At 47.1% G+C, this 21,561-nt stretch overlaps 1 protein-coding gene across 1 annotated transcript; it reads left to right on the forward strand.

Moving 5' to 3' along the window:
* Positions 1 to 468: 468 nt before the first annotated feature.
* Positions 469 to 2,181, forward strand: Foxq1 (forkhead box Q1). Its single transcript, XM_051169557.1, has one exon. It carries the CDS (start codon positions 473 to 475, stop codon positions 1,670 to 1,672), a length of 1,200 nt encoding a protein of 399 aa, XP_051025514.1. The 5' UTR covers positions 469 to 472; the 3' UTR covers positions 1,673 to 2,181.
* Positions 2,182 to 21,561: the final 19,380 nt, after the last annotated feature.

A 21,561-nucleotide genomic window follows, 5' to 3' on the forward strand; every position in this document is an offset into this window, starting at 1 on the left:
GTACGCCATCGGACGTCATCTCAGTAGTACCCCGAGGACTCCTGCGTGAGACCTGGACATCCAGCGAAGGAACACTTCTGGACGCCTGGACGGATAGCAGATGCGCCGGCTCTTTTCTCCCATCACGAAATCCTAAGGCTGGCGCGCTCTGTCACCCGCTTCTCAGGGTGGCCCCTCTTCTCACGCTTGCTATCCGCCCAAAGTCCCTAAACCTCGGAGTAAGGACAGCACTGCACCAACTTCTGTTTCTCTACCTCTCAGTTCACCCAACACTTATAACCCCTCCAAACACACATTCCAGCGGAAGAGGACCTTTCTACGGGGAAAGCGCCTCTCTCGGAACCACGCGGGAGCGGTACCTCGCGGGAAAACGCGGTCGCCGGCCCGCGGGATCCTCACCCCGCGTGCCACTCGCTTCCTACGACCTCGCAGGAAAGGGGTACAGCGCTAGACCAGGAGCACCAGCGCCGGCATGAAATTGGAGGTGTTCGCCCCACGCGCGGCCCACGGGGACAAGATGGGCAGTGATCTGGAGGGGGCCGGCAGGAGCGACGCGCCATCTCCGCTGTCCGCGGCCGGCGACGACTCCTTAGGCTCAGACGGGGATTGCGCGGCCAACAGCCCGGCGGCGGGCGGTGGCGCCCGGGATCTGGAAGGTGGCGGAGGCGAGAGGAACTCGAGTGGCAGGCCGAGCGCCCAGGACGGTCCCGAGGCAGCCGATGGCACAGCTCAGGCCTCAGCGACAGGGTCGTGCGCGGGCAGCGTGGGCGGCGGCGAGGGCACGCGCAGCAAGCCGTACACGCGGCGACCTAAGCCCCCGTACTCCTACATCGCTCTCATCGCCATGGCCATCCGCGACTCGGCGGGCGGACGCCTGACGCTGGCTGAGATCAACGAGTACCTCATGGGCAAGTTTCCCTTTTTCCGCGGCAGCTACACCGGCTGGCGCAACTCTGTGCGCCACAACCTCTCCCTCAATGACTGCTTCGTCAAGGTGCTGCGCGACCCTTCGCGGCCCTGGGGCAAGGACAACTACTGGATGCTCAACCCCAACAGCGAATATACCTTCGCTGACGGGGTCTTCCGCCGCCGCCGCAAGCGCCTCAGCCACCGGACGACGGTCCCCGCGTCTGGGCTGCCGCCAGAGGAAGCCTCACCCGGCTCCGCGGGGACCCCTCAGCCTGCGCTTGCGGGCCGGTCTTCCCCGATCGTGCGCTCGCCTCCTCGGCGGGAGGAGCGCTCCAGCCCGGCGAGCAAGTTCTCTAGCTCCTTTGCCATCGACAGCATCCTCAGCAAGCCGTTTCGCAGCCGCCGCGACGGCGACACGGCTCTAGAGGTGCAGCTGCCCTGGGGCGCGGCTCTCTGCCCGCCGCTGCGCGCCTACCCCGCGCTCCTTCCCGCGGCTCCCAGCGGCGCTCTGCTGCCGCTCTGTGCTTACGGCACGGGCGAGCCCACGCTGCTGGCGTCGCGCGGGGCCGAGGTACAGCCGGTAGCGCCCTTGCTGCTGGCGCCCCTCTCCACTGCCGCCCCAGCCAAGCCATTCCGAGGTCCGGAGACGGGTGGCGCGGCGCACCTGTACTGCCCCCTACGGCTGCCCTCGGCCCTGCAGGCGGCTTCGGGCTGCGGTCCTGGCCAGCACCTGTCCTATCCGGTGGAGACTCTGCTAGCTTGAAGGGAGCTCAGAGCTCAGCAGAGGGCCTGGAGTGGGGTTGGGGTCGCCATTTGTTGAGCAGGCTCCAGGGCTGTGCACTTTCCACTTTCCTGAGGAATAGAGATTTTTTTTTTACTCTCCATCAGACGTGCCTTAAAGTTAAGCATTTTGACCTAAATGTTTTAACTTAGTCCAGAATAGTTTCCTTTGTCTTTTGTAATTTTACAGAGGATCAAAGACGTTCTTTGCTATTTCTTGGCCAGGCCTGTACTCTCCTGCATAGAGGCTTTCTTCTCCCTCCTACTATTACTATTTTTGTTGCACCTTCCGCTGATTTATCTTTCCCACCCACAAAAAAGAAAAAGTACATCAGGGAACCACTCCATGGCATAAATGATGACTACTGTTTGGGGTTTTGAGACCCCGCTGGGTGTACGAGTGTGGCGGTCACAGGCGTGACTGAGTGTGAGAGAGTTGTCAATCTTTGGTCATTTTCTCTGCTATCAACCAATGCTTCACTGTGCCAAAAAGGGGGGGTGGGATGTTGGGTTTTGTAATTAAATTATTTATATATTTTTGAAACCTGAATTGAAATGTTGCAGGCAACGGCTACAGCTTTATTAGTGGTTACCTAACTGTGGTCTTCTTGGGCCAAGCAATTTCTTTAAAGGAAAAGTTAGCATTATGTTTGTGGGGTGCCAGGGTCACCACCACATGGAACCAAGTGTGATTTTTATTTTAATATTATTTGTGTCCGTGTATATATTCGTGTATAAACTTTATGAAGCCCAGGCATACTGCTTGTTTTGGTTTTTGTTTTTTAAATAAAACTCAACAATTGATTTACAAAACACTTTGTGGTTCTAGATTGGGGTACAGATTTTTACCACCAGCCCCCCCCAAATGGCTTTAGAGTTGAGTCTCAAAAACAAAACAAAACCTTTCCTACTGTGATCAAAATATTTGTGGTTTCATTTTCAGATTATTTCTTTACAAGATCCAGGATGTGCCTTCCATTAATAGGGTTCCCTAGACTCAGAGGCATGCAGGAGTTAGCACAACACATAGATCTACCTGTCTCTCTCTCTCTCCCCCCTAAAAACCTTTAGCAAGCCAGTTGAGCTATGTAAACAGCTTTTAGTCAGGTGGACATTTTCAAGTCACTTGATTGAAGCTGGAAACTTGATCTTGGCATAAAAGTTATTTGACACACAAAAAACGTCTTCAGGCAATTTTCAGGGCAACTTGAATGCCAGTGGTTTTTTTTGTTTGCTTGGTTGGTTGGCTGGGTTTTTTTGTTTGTTTGTTTGTTTTGTTTTTTATCAAAACTACCTTTTTGTAAACTAAAACATTTACTTGGGTGTAATCACTCCTGTCATCAATTGAGCTATTATTTGTAAATGTGGGCACTGGTTTCTTGGTAAGTTCAAAAGCAACAGGTCCCCCAACAAGTTTGCATATTGTAAAAACCTGAAGTGGTGAGAAATTCAGAGAGAAGAAACTTGGGCCTCCTTGTCAGCCCTTCCATTCTTGGGTAAATAAAACCTGTCTTAAACCTAACAGAAAGGTGACCTGAGATCTTACACATATCAACGTGAAGAAGGGAGTATGCTCCCGGGGCAGGTGTAGCAGAAACATGCCTCCACTGTGTTGGGCTTCTCACTATTCGTGGTAAGAATGACACTAACAGAGTTGGAATGTTACAAAAAGTAGGACAGTTGCACCCACACGCTGTAATTAGATGGGAAAGTAAAGCTGAGGCCAACCAGCAACCAGGGAAAGAGAGGGCAGGTTCCACTCCTGGACTTTATGCTCCAGCCTGCTGCTCCCAGAGAGCCCTGAGAGCAGAGTGTTTAACTTGCATAGCCATCTCTGCTCTCTGCCTGTCTTCCCTCTGGGTAGGCATGTTATCTGTGCAGTGTGCACCTGTGTTACAAGAGCTGACATTCATGTACCCACTGATACTCTTTTTTCTCTCTCTTCAGACGGTGTGTCTTTTGCAACTTACTAAGATCACTGTATATATCAAAGAATACATAAACCAATTTAAGAGAGAAAGAGGTGGTAATTTTAAAATCACAGCTGTTTCTCCTCCTGTCAAAAAGAAAACACCTCTCTGAATAAACTGAGAGTCAACACACTGTGGTCTCTCCTAAGGCTTTGTCCCTAGGGACTGAAGGGTTTTCAAAGGAATTGTCAGAGACCTAGGCCAGGCAGGTTTCTAGTCTCAGTTGCACTTCCTCTACCATGACTCAAAGGACTGGGAAGGACCAGGCAGTGTGTTTTTCTGGATGCTGGGCCACCAGAAGGACAGAACAGCCTCAGTTGGGCAGTGCGGGATGTGGAAACACTTTCATTTCAGCCCACACCTCAGTCAGCATCACAAGACAGAGACACAGGCCTTCTGAACTGAAGTTTGATCAATCTGCTGTTAGGACCAGGTCTGAGCTCAGCAGCCCCTAAGCCTGCCAGGCAGTCTCTTCCTACAAGCACTGGGCCCCAAGAAAATTGGACTTGCCTCCACCCTAGAGGAGATCCCAGGACTTGGAGGTTCAGGAGCAGCGCCTCAGGATCTCCTCCCCCACCCTCCTGTCCTCTGCCTAAGTCTTCCACAACCCCCTTCCACCACCACCCATCTCCCACCCCCCCCCCACCCCCACCCCCTACCATCCCCTGCTGCCAAGAGCTCTGCTGATGGGCTGTTCCCCTGCATACAAACACAGCTAGCAAGATACAGGTTCTGACTCCAGCCAGCCTCGTAGAAAGCTGAATTGAAGAGTAGATGGTCAGGTTTGGTTGAAGAAATGTCTTTTGATGCCTGCCAAGCCTGTCTAGACCTAGGGCTGCTGGCAAAGTCTCACTTAAGTTTTGTTTTGTTCTTTTCAAAGAACCCTCCTGGTTCCTGTCGCTCCAGATAATTCACCTCTAACCACCCAGAAAATTTCAGGCCAGTGAAGGGCCAAGTCTTGGTGGAGAGGAATGACCAAGGCTCATTCACTCCTAGCTCGGCAGCCAGGGATCAAGTCAGCCGCCGTGGAAGCAAGGTCCCTGGACAGTGACACCTCTTTTATGTCAGTCCACTCAGTCTTCAGACCCCTTGCACAGTACTGAGGCTCTGGCTGGTGATGAACTTGACCAATGGCAGACCAAGAGCATCTGTGTTCTGGAGCCTCTACTGCCTGAGTAAGGTGGGCAGGGGAGAATTTCTGCTATTGTAGGATGGTTCACTCCAAAGCCCCAGCTCCCGAATAAAGAGCTTCTGGCTCCTTCTAGAACTGAATCAGATTCTTGATATTCCTTCCCACCCCACCCCCCACAAAAGTCAAGCTCCCAACCAGCAAACCGAGATTCTCCTAGAAGCTCAACAGAACTCTCCAGGGTTAGCCTTGCTGGCTATCAAGCACCAAGCATCATCCATTAAAACCGACTGTGTTTACTCTCACTCACTTTAGAGTTTCACAAATTACATTTTCTGCCTCTGGGAATGAATATCCACACTCAACACACACACACACACACACACACACACACACACACACACACACAGAGAGAGAGAGAGAGAGAGAGAGAGAGAGAGAGAGAGAGAGAGAGAGTTCACAGACTGTCAGATAAACTCACATCTTTGAATCTAAGAAAGAATACTCACTTTATATACAAGTCAACAGTGGCCCATGGGCTGTCCTTAAGAATTCCATTCTGAGTGACAGACCTGACTCTGAAACTCAGACACTGCAACTCCCAAGTCAGAATTCTTTCCACAATTATGCAGAGATTTTTAGACCCAAACATACTTCGGCCTGAATTTAGATGAACTACATGAACTTATCTTAGTTCATTTTTATGACTGCTGAGTAGATTTCCCAACTGACAAGTGGTTTCTTTCATTACCAAAAACTTACTCTCAGCTCCTCCCCAAAACTGTCTTTTTTTCTCTCTCTCTTTACAAAGTGGCTGCTGGGCAGTCTAGACCAGCACTTCCCCCACTATGCATGCTATAGGCAGCACTGATTTCCACTACGGAGTCCCATAGGTGCATTCCTGCAGACTGCAACAAGCAGAACTCCACTTGAAAAAGGCTGTCTTCAAAGGACCTGCCTGTGACCCAGAAGTCCCTCCTCCCTTGGGACAAAACACTGGAGGAGGTGGGCATATGTTTTCCCCATACCAGCTACCAAACCAAGAAAAAGATAGTTCCCTGTTCTACATTAAGAAGAGAGTAGAATGCCTGTCCTTTATGTCCAAATTTTGGCCTTAAAAAAGCTAACTCAACAATATTTACATCCACAGGATGGGGAGGGGGCATCACTGTCACCCAATGCAAAAGGATTTTGCTTCTCTCTGTTACTATTTTATTATAATTCCTTTGACCACAATAGCTGAGCTTTGCTTTGGTTCTAGAAATTAGACTCTGAAGAGTCTTTTTGTAAATATTTCATGCTTTCCAACACCACAATACTTCTCTCTTAAGTAACACACTTTATGGCCCCTTAATGAGACCATTAAACGTTTGTTATGCTTTAACAACATAATTTGTTAATTCTTAATGTTGTCAACAAATGGCCCTAATAAGCATCCTCCAAGAAGATCATGATCAAGACCATAAAGCTGTAACTCGCCCCAGATTTGAGGATCTCTTTCAACTTGGCAAAGATTCCAGGGTCATGCAGCACTGGTGATTGTTCCGTTCTCGGCCCTGTATCTTTTCAGCATTATTAAGACGGGTAAGTGGTTAGAAGCAAATGTCACCCCTGTCATTAGCCAACTCCTGCACAGACTGGAAAAAGAACCGCATCAACATTTGCTTTATGGACCTACAGCCAAACAGAAAGATCCATATGGACCACACTTCCCCTGCCTTTTCTAGACCTCTCTGCTGCTCAGGAAGTTCCTCTGTGAAAAGACGATGTAACAGAGTCTTTTGACCACATCTGTCCTATGTTCCAACTAATATACAGACCCAATATCCCTCGCATGTGTGTGTTGTTTCTGATAACCACCAGTTTCTTTTCTTTTTAAACAGGGTTTCTCTTCGTAATAGCCCTGGCTGTCCTGGATTCACTTTTGTAGACCAGGCTGGCCTTGAACTCACAGAGATCCACTTGCCTCTGGCTCCTGAGTGCTGGGATTAAAGGAGTGTGTCACCGCGTCCTGCTTGATAGACAGTTTCTAACCATTAGTGGAAAGGTGGAAATATTTTGTACCCTGTCTATTAATGCTCACCACACATACACACACACACACACACATACACACACAAACGTCAAAGCCAACTCAAGAAAGAGCTCAACCAAAAACACAAGGAAGGCTCCATCTGAACTTATGCTGGGTTACCCTAGGGAAGTGAGCATCCCCGTGGGCTTCAATAGAGCACCAGCTGGGAGGGTCACATCATGCTTCTCCTCACAATTCACCTCCATGAGAACGCCCACACAGTGTCAAAGATAACAGCAAGTATTTCTTTCTTCCCCCACACTCAGTCTACTCGGGCTCAAGTGCATGTTTCAGAGTGTGGCAGCATTGTAAAACGTGGTTAAAGTTCTCCCAGACATTGCAAAATCTATCGGAGACCATGAACATAGGAAGAACACTTCCAGTTTGTCGTTCTGGCTTGCCACATGTGTATTTTCCAGAATATTTCCTTCCAGTGTACTCTTCACAACGTTAATTTCACACTGAACTCTGTTTGGAGAGAGAGGCCTGACACACTGACATGCTTCTTCTGGGAGGCAAGAGGCAGAAGCTAAGAGACTTCAGCCTGTTTTCAAGGGACTTCATCACAAACAAGGTATTTAGGAATTGGACACCGAGTTGCTAGATCAAGTCAGCCTTCATTTGTTTATTTAAGAGGCAATTATCAGGACTGAAGAAATGATACAACTTAAGAAGGCAGCTTGAACCCAGGAGCCTGAAGACATGGAAATACATATATCCACCTGGTTGTATAGATGCTCATATTTAGACTCAGGAAAATTTAATCCAGTAAAATTTCATAGACCTGGGGAATGGATGAAAAAAGAGGTCTGTACAACCTGCAGAGAGCACTACTCTGGAGGGGGACTGCTATGTTTCTGGGGAAGCCCACATTCCTTCTGGAGTCCTCTAGTCCTGGAATCCTGGTTTCCTTTTCTTGGATTGGATATTGGACAGCTGCTTCCAAAGATGGACATTACCCTCTGCTCCTGGGATGCCAAGCAGTGCCTAGCAGGACCCAAATACGAAACAAGAGTGATGTTAATGTATTTCTCCCATGTAGGGAGAAATCCTCTATTCTTTACCAAGGTTGCTCTTGCCCCTAGAACTGAATCTTCCCATGGGGCATCACTGGGCACAGTGCCAGGCATCCAGGATGCTTTGGGGGCATTTATCCTCTTAGAAAGCCATTCCTTATCTCAACAGTCTCCTTGGACATTTCTGTGCCCCAGGGGAGGATGGTGGGTGCCAGAAGCCAGGAGAAGTACAGAGCAGAAATGGAAACTCAACAGCATGTCAGTTCTGTACTGGGCCAGAGCACTGTGGGCAGTTGGAATGCTCTCCAGGCTGCTCAGTGACACAGAAGAGTCTCCATGGCTTTGGAAGGCAACATCTGTGCACTCCATGCCCTTGATATCCTGAAAACCTGATGGTTGCCAAGGGCTGGGATAAGGGGGCTCCCAGGTGGGGGAACTACTCTCCATGTTGAGTGCAATGGCTGTTCTGTCACTGTATACTGCTGACACTTAAGTCATATACCTAGAAGTTGGGGGGGAGGGTCCAAACTACACCTCAGTCACTCTGACTTAAAGATTTGTTCTGATGGAAATGATCATAATGACGTGTTGCCCAAACATTTCCCTTGCTAACAGGGATTCGGTTAACTGGGCCTTTTTAGGGGGTAGTCTCGGAGGAAAGGTAAACTCTCCTGTACCCCTAAAGTTAGACACAGCTCCTCACAGGCCTTCCCAGGCTGGGCAAAGCTGTACATTGTCACTAGTACCTACTACTCTTCATAAAGAGAGCACGGGCAACAAGCACCAATGGGGCACGCACTCTTCTTCAATGGTATGTGGGCTGAGAAAAGATGGCCAGGAGCAGAACAGACAGCCCAAACTGGAAGAACACTGACTCTGAAGATAGACCCAAGGAGGGAAAAAACAAAGTGGCTCCCAGGATCCTTCTCGTTCTCAACATGCAGATCAAAGCCCAGGACTCTGAAAGGAAGGACTCATAAAAAGAAGGACCCGAGTGTGAACTAACTGGGTTCTATGGTACCCCACCTATGGTCAAATATGCTCAGCCATCCCTGCTTTCAGAAAGCAGCCCCCCTCCATGAAGGAAGCCACAGGAGTGCAGCTCCCGCTGTGGCCTGACCTCACCTGCATTCCAACTCTGTAATCACAAATGTCAGAAAGCTGCAGCAACGTTGAGCAAACATTAACACTTTTGACCCCTCGGAGAAGTTACACATAGCTAGCAATCTGAAACAGAATAATTATTAGTTATCTTATTTATTAGATGAACCCTTTTGAGTAATAGCCTCAGGGGACATTTATACATGCAATAAAAGACCTCATCACAGTCAAACGCACGAGGATGTGGCTCATTCAAGGGTTTGACTGAGGCAAAATGGACGAGCCCAGCAATGCTTCTCTAGATGTGTGGAGTGTGGAGGGCCTTGATCCTACTCCTTTCCTGGGCGTGGTACCAGCATCTGCTTCAGAACCACCAATAGGCTTAGGAGTTAGAATCAGAAAGACACACTTGCCAATTTAGATCCCCTAAATTTAAAAAAAAAAAAAAAAAAAAATGAGCCAGTGTTTTCCAAAACATCACTCCAGTATGACTTGTGGAAGAAAAGTGAGGAGTGGAGTGGTGACTGGTTTTCCTACCAAGCTGTGTCCCTCAGCAAAGCTGAAGTACCCGAGATCACAGATCGGGGCCCCAGAAGCCTATCTTGCTCAGTGAGTCACAGGAAATGAAAACCACTGTATCGTTAGTCAGTGTTGATTCAATAGACTCTGGAGCCAGGCCCCAGCAGGGCCCGTGGCAGGTTGCTTGCACGGTGAATCATAAAAGAGGGTCAAAACTCTACCAAAGCCCTTTCATACAGTAGTCTGTTGGCCTCACCAACCCAGCTCCACCCCACCATCTCCCGTTGGAACCAGTGTGCTGTACAATTTTAAATGAACAGAGATTCTACTAAATGGGGGAAGTGAGAGTAGGTGACATAGGTAGCTACAGAAAGCTGTGTCTCCAACCCCGATCCTGTGTCAGCCACTGTCCGGCTCCTAGTTGGTCCCTCTGCTCCTTTTCTCTCTCTGCCCTGGGGGAGGATGAAACCATGGGATCACCTAGCCAGCCCAGCAGCCAGAGACTGGGTTTAGCTGAAGATGGAGCAATCTGAAGGATAAGGGGACTGGTACATTCAAACATATCAGCGCTAAATCTCTGTTCTGCCAGGCTCAGGAAACACACCAGTTTGAAAGAATGTTGCTCCGGGATCTTCTGCTAGAGAAATCTGTGCCTCTGCACCTCCCACCTAACCTAACTTTCCTAGGGAGCAGAAGACCCACCCCATGAACCTGAGGGACCCCCTCGGCCAGTCAAAATGACAATAAGTGAATATATCATCTCTCTCCCTTCTCTTTCCCTCCCAGAAGAATTATTTCATCTTCCCTGGAGAACAAGGCAGCACCCCCTGTGCTACCCCCCAGCAAATAGTTGGCAGGCAAGCAAATAGTTATCTGGGAGCTGGGGAAGGACTGTGGCAGGCTGGCAAGGGGCGAGTGCTATAGCAAAGCCACACATGCAAGCCTCTCAGGTAAGGAGCTGCACGCCAGAGAAGGTCAGCATAGGAGCATAGGGAAGAGATGAGGCAGCCAGCTTCCCCGCCAGGAATAGAGATGGGATACGGAGCCAGACAGCACCTTGGGTTGCTGAAGGACTCTCTGGAAGATAGATCTGCCTACCCAGCCCCTCAGAAGCAGAAAAGAAGCAGGGTATCAGCTAACCCGACAGATAAGAAGGGAGGGAGGAAAGCCTACAGCAGAAGGCAGCAGGTCCAGTGTGGTTTTGCCAAGCCAGATGTCACCAAGAATCTGTATTTCCAGAGCCGAAGGCCACAAGAATACTCAAGACTGTGTGAGATGCTTGATTCACAAGAACCCCTCTAATGACTGAAGGATGAAAGGATATTGACCAAGAAGACAAAAGAACCTGATTCCTTGGCATGTCTGAGCTGTAATGCATTAAGCACGATGGCTTCTTTTGGTGCCTCCAAGAACAACCCAGAGCAGACACATCAATTGGCAGCAAGCGACAGACCTTCAGTCTTCCCAACTCTGTCCCACTAGCATGAGTAATGTCTTCTTAGTGAAGACTGAGCATTCCCACCAGACACACTGATTTGGAACACAGTCTCTAATCTGTAGTATCTGTCAATAATCACGGTGTAAATGTTCCTACGGTGGCCAGTGCCAAGACACCAACAATGGACACGCAATCTCTGTATATCTGACAGCTAAAGCCTGGAAACACTGTTTATGGATGTTTAACATCTAGACACGCTGGATGCATCACCTTGCAGCTGCAGTTACATTGTGAGCTGGTAGGAGGCTACATCAGTGTACCACTGAGATGGGATAGGGGTTGCCATGCCACCCCTGGTGCTCAGGTCCTGAGTTACAGGTATAGCCTCATCCTTTGCTGTCATCTGGAGATAGACCACTGCAATCAGAATCCAAGCTCTACCTTGTAATACTTGTTGCAACCTTATATTAACTATGTTACCTCTCTGTGCCTATTACTCCCTGCTAATGGCCTTACAGTGTTCCTGTAAAAGTTCCATTTCTATAAGCAAGATGGATAAAGCTGAGTCTAGCAATCAGTGTGCACGGTGTATGGTCAGCTGGAAGGAACAGTTGTGGGGCCAGGACTGCAGGAGGCACAAAGGTGCCTGGCTGTCCCCAAAGACTGCATTCCAGCAGCTGGTTCAGTCCAGAAATCATTCTGGAAGACAGAGATAAAGACTGATAGCTTCCCTAATGAGACAGATTTTTAATGCCACAATAAACAGCAGCCCCAATAAACCTAGGATCACAGAGGGAAGGCCTGAGTGCCTGGCAATTGGTGCAGCAAAGGCTCAGAACAAAGGTTTGTTTGTTATTACAAATGTGCACAGGGTAAGGATTTGATATAACTTATGTATTATAAGATGATTAAACTGAACTAATTAAGACATGCACTCACCTCACAGGCTTCTTGTTTTGTCTCTGTGTAGCTCAGGCTACCCTCAAACTCACTCACAATCCCCTTACCTCAGCCTTCTGAATTCTAGGATTAGTGGTGTGACCACCACCGTGCCACAATTTTCAAATGTTCCATACATTACTATACTCACAGAGCTATACAGTAGACGACCAGAACTGCCATTCAATTGTACCTTTGTAATTCTGACCAACATCTCTCCTCCATCTTCCTAGCAAGGCCTTGGCAGTCACCATTCCCCGTCCTGTTTCTCCAAGTTCAACTCTTTCAGACTCCACATAAAAGTGAGAACGTGCAGCATCCGTCCTTTGGTGCCAGACATGCCCTCCAAGGCCTACTGTAGCCACTCCAGTGCTAGGCTTGCCCTCCAAGGCCTAGTGTAGCCACTCCAGTGCTAGGCCTGCCCTCTAAGGCATATCATAGCCATTCTAAGGATGGCTTGTTGAAGAAGGGACTCAGAATTCTAAGTCCATCCATGCTGTCAAAAACATAGGATTTCTCTTCTTCCAAAGACTTTACCGTACTGATTGTGTTTTATACAATCACCACATACTCTTTATCCTCCCATCCAACGATAGACACTCTGGTTCATTCCACAACCAGATTACCATGAACATGGAACTGTTGACATTTCTTCAGCATTCTGGTTTCATGGTCTTTGGTGTATATTCAATTTCAGGGTTACTGGGTCAAAACACAGCTCTATTTTAGGTATATGTAGGACTCTCTGTCCCATATAACAGTTGTGTTAATTTATATTCTTGACAACAGGGTAGAGGATTCTCCTTTTCTCCACGTCCTTGCTAACATGAATCTCTAGACATTTCTAAGTTAATCTTTTTTTTGAGATTATAATATAATTGCATCATTTTCTCCGTCCCGTGCCTTATCCTCCTGTATACTCCTCCTTGTTCTTTTTCAAATGTATGCCATCTTTTATCATTAATACACCTTGACAGACTGTATAATGGTACTTGTGTGTATGCTTTCAAGGCCAGCCAGGTATTTAGTCCTTCTGATAGCAACCATTCTGACAGGCATGAAATAATATCTTATTGTGTCCTTAACTTGCATTTATCTGTCCATTAGTGAAGTGAACATTTTATCCTTGTACCTACTGATGACTGTATGTATTCTGTTGGGAAGTAGCTATTACAATGCTTTGCCCATTTTTAAGGCCAGGTTATTTATTTTATTTTCTTGTTGTTTAGTTGTTAGAGGTCTGGTTACATTTTGATAACAGACGTCATATCTTTCTTTTGTACCTATCGTTTCAGAGCTTGCTGTACATTTGTGAAAAAAATAAAATGTACAATTGAATAGTCCAAATAGAAAGGCTGAAGTGAACATGAAGTTCTTCTTTGGCCTTTATTCAGTCTTAAACCTTTATGAGCCCCTTACCACATACCGAGCATATAGCACAGAAGCAGAGGCAACAGTGCGACATAGCCCCTGCCTTGAGGCTCCCGCTGTAAACAAGCAACAGTGTCGTCAGGAAGCTAAGAGTAGACACAAGGTGTGCAGCTGAGAAGCCCATCATGCCATGGCTTCAGGCATACCGAAAGCAGCTGGATTCATGCTGACTAAGCTGAGTTGGGAGTGGAAAGAAACTTTTCAGGTGGAGGGAACAGTGTAGATGGCAGCACGGAGCCAAAAGAGCATGCACAGTCAGGGACTGTAAACTGTCTACATTCAGAAGCTGTGGAGCCTGTGTTCTGTCACAGGAAAGGACTCAGTGCGGAGAGGGGGAGGCAAACTGCAGTTTTGAAGGACCTCGGTATGTATTCTGAGGCTAATGCAGTCACCAAAGTGCTTGTAACTGGAGACTGACCTTGCTCCCCACAAGAATAACACTGCTCTCTGAAGGACAAATGAAGGGGACAGAACCAGAAGAAACCAGGAGACGCTGTCACATGGGCTGTGTGAGTCAGGCTGATCTGAATCAACAAGGCACCATGGGGTTGGAAGGAGGCAGGTTTCGACAAGTGATGGAGGTACAACCCCCCCCCCCCCGCCCCAGGACCGGGAGGTGACTGGACATGGGGGTTATGAGGAGGACACTGGGTAGGCAGAGGCAGGCAAGGCACCAAGGAGCTGACTCTGTGTGTGTGTACATGTGAGTATACATGTACAAACAAAAGGGGAGCCATGTAGAATCATAATAATTTTGACTATCAACTATATTTTTTTAAACCAGGAAGAATAAATCATTTTGAGGAAAGTACGAAATTCCTTTCGATGTCATTCGAGTCAGCAATGGCCTGTGTTTTGTGCAAAGGGGTATTTGAGCACATATGCATATATGTATGTATGAGATGGGGATTAACACGGTTGCTGAAACTATTAATATAGTGCTCCTGGGCACAGGAGAGAAAAGGACAGCCAGACATGTAAGAGTTCTAGGCCTGAGTAAAGGATGAGAGTGTAGCCACAAATTCCATCCTTAGCATCTAATAAACAAATAACTCTCTTGAAGGGAGAGAAGCAAAAGACGACGCTGTGGAACCAAGGAGGAATTGTATGACCAGAGAACCAGAGTCTTAGCGAGTAGGTTCTCATCAGGTCTCTATCCGTCATTGATGAGTAGTGAGTGGGGAAATCACTACAGAGAACAGGGTGGGAGCATAAGCAGATGGGGAGCAGCTGAGGGGCAGGCTGGGCTGGGGACAGGAGCAGGGAGAGGGATAAATCCTTTCAAGAGCTCTAACTCAAAAAAGGCCCAGGAAAGGCTGGGAAGAGGGTTTTTAGGGAAGATGGTAGTACTAAAGGTAATCATGGATGTGTGTGACAAGAAAGCAGAAGGAGGGGTTTGCTGTGAGAAGGAGGGGAGTCAGTAGGAGATGGGCAGAGGACCACAATGGAGGGCAAGAGAGATCACTGAGAACCAAGTATCGTGGCATGTATGTATGAAGATATCATGATGAAACCATCCATTGGTGTACTAATCTAAAACTGTTTTTAAAAAAGCATTACTGAGATGAGGCAGGAGAGCAGCAACGTGCAGACGCCTGAGAGGGGCAGCACATCTAGGTAAGGGAGGACACCACAATCAAGAAATAAAGTCTTCTAGGAAGGAGACTGGGGTAGCCAGTAGTAGCCTAGAGTGGCAGTTGGGTGGGGGAGGGTCTAAGAAAATGTAGACTGTCTTTTTTGACTCTTCTGGCCTTCTGGTACCACAATATCAGTTTCAGCTAGAGGCTGCCAAGCAGGGAGAGACCTCGCACCCAGGGCTCTCCATGGGCCACCTTAGAATGCCTGGAATAGCAGTTGGGGGCAGGAAGGAGGCTTATGGAATCCTTGGCGTTTTGGTTTCTATGACAACAGGTAGAGAGAGAACCTACCTCATGTGAAGGCAACAGGAGAAGTGAAATTGATGCTCATTTTCTCAAGCTGACATAAAATGAAAGCTCCACCAGGATGTAGTAATGCGTGCCTTTAATCCCAGAACTCAATAATCAGAGATAGGTGGCTGAGTCCGATGCCAGCCAGATCTACAGAATGAGTTCCAGGTTAGCTGGGGATACACAGAGCTCTCAGAACCAACTACAAACATTCCAATGGGGGGAAAAAGGGTCCTGGTGCTTACCACCTGGACCTGGGGAGGAGATTGGGTGAGCGTGCAGCAGTAGAGTTTAGCATGAGAGAGTCCTGAGTTAGAGTTGAGATCCATACCTGAGGGTTCTTTCCATCACATGAGGCACTTGATCCATCTGAACTTCTGTCTTTTATACCAGATGGAATAATCTGTAGGCACAAGAATCACATTAAGACAGCCACACAAAATTTATATGTAATGGATGTATCACACACACACACACACACACACACACACACACACTCTATACAGTATAGAAGGCATACTCAACAAATGGTAATCAGTATTAATATTAGTAATACTACACTCTTAATGATGAAATCAATCCTCATCAAATCAACTTATAATTATACAAATTACACAATTTATCATGAGGTAGACACTTGGAGGAAACAGCCCTTCAGTACCTTTTAACTAAATTACCTGGAATCTGATCTACAGGATTATATTATTTATGCTGCAAATCAAAGCCACATAGGTCTCTGCCAACATGCATATCGCATCAAGCATGCCAAGAAACATAAACCTCTAACGTTACTGATTGTGCAATTAACTCATTTGGTCTTTACGGGAAAATACCCCATGTATTTAGGAATCATGTGAGGGACACCAGAAACTCTAGGCTGTGTATGAGATGTCTTGAGCCTCTCAGAGGAATTTTTGTCTATTGAGAGAATGCATTGAAGACTGAAGTACATATATTTTTTAAATCCTTTCTGTTCCTTATTTCTGTCTTCAGCTGCCTCAATGAACCCAAGACAAGCAGAGTCTAGCTACCTTTTTTATCTTCAGCCCAGGGATTGTGTCTTTAGAGTCATACTGTTAGCTAATTCTAAGACTAGCCATGTAGGTCTCATTTTGTTTAATTTTTCTTTACCACTAGAAAAGAAAATCTCCTTCTCTGTCTGTCTGTCTGTCTGTCTGTGTCTCTGTCTCTCTGCTTCTGTCTGTCTGTCTCTGTGTCTGTCTGTCTGTCTGCCTATCTGTCTCTCTCTCTCTCTGTCTCTCTCTCTGTCTCTGTCTCCCCCCCCACCCCCCGACTTCCATTGGTCCTATGAGTCTCCTCTGAGGACAAGCTCAGGGTTCTGTTGACTGGAAAAGGACAGACAGTCTGAATGCAGCAAGTTCTTCCTTGGAGCCAGATGGGATCCTTTCTGTTTTCAAGGGGCACGAAGTCTCCCTGGGCAGCCGGCCACTGGGGGGTGGGATGCAGCTAACTGGTTGATCTATAATATTACCAAGAGCCAGTGAGATCTCCTCCAACCAGCCTCAGGCCTCTCACCAAGATAAACATCTGAGAAGCAAAACCTGACATGTGTCTAGCAAAGGTGTAAGAGCATCCATAGCAGAAATTAAAGACACATACCAAGGCCTCACCACAGAATGGCGCAGACTCTCAGTACTACCAAAGGAAAGGCACATTCTTTGACTCCGTAAACACTGTCAACCTTGACAGGTTTAAAAAAGAAAAAGCAAACAGATACAAAATTGTAGTCTTTCTAACTAATAATGGCTGATGAGAAATAATAGTTTTGATGATTTTAAATAACTAAAAAGAAAAAGAGACAAATGGCTAAGATCATTTCTTTTACAAAAAAAGTTTGTGGCAAATAATCGATAAACATGGGAAACAAGGTTCATTTTATAATTAAAATGCAAATATAAATGATAATGACTTGCCATCTGTTGCCTATTGGCAAATACTTAAAAGTGAGGTAGAACAGAGAGTTGGTAAGGCTTTGAGGAAATAGGCAGTTCACACAACGTTAATGGGGTTGTAAATTGGAGCAACCTTTTCATGGGGGCAATTTGGCAATATCTATTAAAATGTAAAGTGCACGTAGCCTTTGACCCAGCAATTCCATTGCTAGGAATTTACCCCCAGGGTATGATCTCTCAACTGGGCACCGGTACACTTATACGAGGGCGTGTGCAACAGCATTTGTGATCTCCCCAAATGAGAAAGAATGTAATGCCAGTTTAAGAAACTGGCTAAAGTTCTTGGGGTATAACCACACAGTAAGTAGGCTGCTGAGCAGCTATGAAGTGCCCAGGAAGATCCCAAGGCTGCTGTGGAAACCTATCTAAGAAACATTGTCACGTGGGAAAAGCCAGCGGCCAAACAACACATGGACATTGAGTGAGACAATGAGTCACACTGACGATCTTTAGCTATTGATCCACAGATACAGCCCTATAGAGGAGCATCTGCACACAGAAAAAGGTTTAAGAAAAATTGTAAGAAAGGCTTAAGGTAAAGTTTGATCCGGGGAATGGTAGGGCCAGAGAGATCGGGAACATTTTCATCTTTACCCTTTTATTTTAAATGAAAAAGATGTTTTTGCCAGGAGTGTATGGTGAGTTATCATTTAAATCATTAAGTTAAAGAAACCCAAAGGGTGACAAGAATGAGGTGGAAAGAGTAAAAACCTAAGGAAGTAAGGAGAGAGGGAAGGAGAAAGAAAAGAAAGGGGGAAAAGAGGCCTTTTAAAATGCCAGTATCTAGCCAAACCCCACAGCCACTAGCTGTGGCTTCCTTCATAAATGAAAACAAGGAAAGGCTCCATGACCAGCTTTGTCCGTGTTCTTCCCTGGTCTCTGCAAAGCATGCTGGGATAAGGTCTCCTCCAGCTTAAGCCCAGGCTGAGTCCAGGAAGCCGGTGTGTTTCCTCCCCTAATGCACAAATGTGTGTTTTGCCTGATGTTTTTGTCTCTGTGCCCAGATCCCACAGCGATAGGCGCCACCAGAGCACACAGACAGACAGAGGACTGGCCTGCTTCTGAAGAGAGGAGTCAGACACTTGGGAGGTCAAGAGGATAACCTTCCAAAGGCCACAGAATGAGGCCTGAGCTTGCAGCCCTGGGGCAGGGTTCTGTGTTTGTGTGTGTGTGTGTGTGTATGTGTGTCCATCCAGAGGGGGTGGTTAACTTAATTGAGTCTTTCTTTCCTTCCTTTAATATTCTACTAGCTGACCAAAAGCTAAAGAAAACATTTATTTTAAGTAGGTTTTATAAAATAATAAGGCATTGTCTGGCATTTAAAAAAAAAAAAAGAAGTATTTTTTTTTTAATTGAGAAATTTGGAGCCGGAGATGTGGCTCTCAACAGTACATTTGCCCAACAAGCATGAGTCCCTGGGAGCCATCCCTAGTACCCCAAAGAAAAATTATAATAAAAACGAGAAGGCTTAAGAGGGCTTGATGATATTTAATTTCTAGTCTATGGCAAAGGGAGGGAGTTTCGAGGCCTCCAGGACCAACATTTGTAAAAGGACAAGAGTCCCCAAAGAAATCTCACTAGAACGTAGTCCCTTGACCCTTCTAACCAGCCTGTCCTGGGTCCTAGGCTGGCACTGAGTCCTGGGGCCATTCCTGAAGCTTACAAAATATTCTGCTGCTGCTGCTGCTTGTCAGCTTAAATATTAACAAGCATGTAAAGCTACTGGGGGTAAAGCCTGGAGCCTGTAATAAGCAGCAAGCCTCGGCTGGATTCTGTAATTACTCCTTGCGCAACTCCAAGGCCCAGTCATGGCTTCTGAGGATTACACACTTCCAGCCTCTGTGGCAGGAGGGCGGCAACTCCAGTGGGGTTGCATAAGCATTTCATAGCATGATAATTAGTCATTAAGAAGCAGAACAAAGGGCCATTGGACCAAGGTGCCGAGCTAACAGGGTCTGTATTTGCTTATAGCAAAGAAGTTTGGTGGGGTTTTTTTGTTTTGGTTTGGTTTGTTTTTTTTGGCTTTTTTGTTTTTTTTGGTTTTTTGTTTTGTTTTGTTTTGTTTTTTCATACACTGCCCTATGATGGACATTGGAAAAGGAAATGAGGTTGGTGGGTGTGGGGTTGGGGAAGGTTTGGTGCAAAGAAAAGACAAGACAGAAGCAAAATACAGGCCCCAGGCGTTGGGACCCTGCAGGCTTTCCTGTGGTTACTGCTGTTTAAATTCCAAACAGGTGAGCTCAGTGATGCTCCCCTCACCCCTGTTCCTAGGCTACTGAGTGGAAGGCTCCTGCTTCTGGGCCTCTATGCTCCTAGCCTCTGGTCTCTCCCAGCCTTCCCTGGTCAGGAAGAGAGCTGTCCAGTGTGTCCACAGAGCTAAGGTTCATCCAAGTAAGCAGTCAAAAAGTAAAGGCTGAATCGCCCTGATTGCTTGTTACCAAAATCATTATACCCAGAGATCCACCTTCATCAAAGAAGCTTCTTTGGGCAGCAGATGCTATTTAATACCGAGACTAACACCTGGTCCTTGTTCAGAGAGTAAGAGACTGTGGCCGTTGGCATCACAGATAATCCAGGAAGAGGGAGTGGAAAGACCATCGGAGCCATAGGTACTAGATGACTCCAGTGGCAGTTTTCCAGAGACAGAGAGCAGTTACACACATGGACAGACAGTGTCTGTGACGACACGCACGAGGCCTGGACAAGATCAAACCAACAAAACATCCAGCATGAAGTGGGGAGGCAGATGATCCCACCAGGAGCTGAGAAACCATTGATAACTAATGGCTGCTGGGAAAGGGGGAGTCAGCTTTCTTCAGGAATCTGGCCGCAAAGGGTACCCATGCTTTAGTAGGTGCCCTATGTGCATACTGGTAGCACTGAGTGGACTCCTGGGTTTAAGAAAAAACAGTATGATGTTGAGAAGGAATAGTGGTAGAAGGCATGGGGGAGAAAGGGTAGTTAGTGGAGGGGCAATGGGGAATGGCGTTGATCAAAACATTGTATGCACATTGAAAATGCACTAACTATAAACAAACAAAACAAAGTTTGAGGACTTCAAGTTCAGGGTCTTAGCTTTAGATACCCACTCACTCTACAAAGAAACTGAGGCCAAATGCGCCAGCTGGGGCACTTTCTCATAAAAACCCAGGGGCCCTAATAGGGACATCGATCAATTCTGGCTTCTCAGAGTCCACAGCTCTCCTGGCGGCAACCTCTTGTCAGCTTGGGCTGTGCAGGCTCAGTGAGTACCTGCAGCTTTGACACAACCTGTTTGTACACTTGGAAGGCTGGGAGATAGATAAGCACGGCAACAGTGCAGCCTGCAGGCGAGTGCGAGGATCACAGGGCACACCTGGAGAGCCACCTGGCAGGTATCAGCCCTTGGCAGCCTGGTCCTGAGGATGTGACATCCATGATGGAGAGAGGTCAGTAGGGCTGGGCTGATTTGGTGGAGCCAAAAGACAGGCTTACCATTCAGTTACACCCAGGGGAGACCGTTTCAGTCCCCAAAGGCTGGAGTCTCACCACACACGAGGTCTGTGAGGATGGAAAGTGGCCTGGATCACCCCTCTTTCTTTGCACCCAGAAACTATCACTTCTCATCGTGCCACCTGGTGAACAGAGAGAGTGACTCCAAAAACGGAGAAGCGTCTTTTCACATTAAAACTCACTTCTAAGTGTTTTACTAGAGGACGTCAGGGAGACACCACAGATGCAGAACCCAAGTTTTAATGTTATCTCAAAATATCCCTAAGAACCTACACAGACGCAGAGAAAGGATAAATAAATGGCAGGGAACCCACTGGGTGAGTCAGCTGCATCCCAAAGATGCAAGCAATTGATCTGGGTCAACCTAGAGGGACGGATCTAGCTAACAGAGCAAAGAATTGTTTTTCACTCTGGTTTTCAGTGAATTTATACAGAAGTATTTTCAGACCTGCTTACATCGTATCTCTCAAAGTTTTGTTGTTGTTTTGGGGGAGGGCGCTCTGGGGCTTTTGCCATCTGCTCTAAAACTGCAAAAATTCTCTTTTCCTTTTCCTGCCCCCCTCCACTGGCTTATTTTTCTCCTTGGCACTTGGAACCATTGATGTCATACACACGACTTACTATTTCTGTCTGTTGTCTATGTCCTCGCTTGACCAAGGCTCTAAGAAGACCAGGGCATCTATGTGTTCACTTCTATTTCTCAGTGCTGAGGCCCCTGCCTGGCACGTCCAAGAGCACACAATGAATCTTAGTCATTGAATGAGCACATGGACGGAGACAGGGCACCCATCAACGTGAAGACAACATAAACCCAGGAGACCAGGGACTATCCTCAATGACAAAGCCATCAGCCAAAGTTATC

The sequence above is a fragment of the Acomys russatus genome, chromosome 3, assembly GCF_903995435.1.
Source record: "Acomys russatus chromosome 3, mAcoRus1.1, whole genome shotgun sequence".
Classification (NCBI taxonomy): domain Eukaryota; kingdom Metazoa; phylum Chordata; class Mammalia; order Rodentia; family Muridae; genus Acomys; species Acomys russatus.

Bases quoted from the DNA above. Each gene is read 5' to 3' on its own strand.
- Foxq1 (XM_051169557.1), top strand. From the start codon at position 473: ATGAAATTGGAGGTGTTCGCCCCACGCGCGGCCCACGGGGACAAGATG.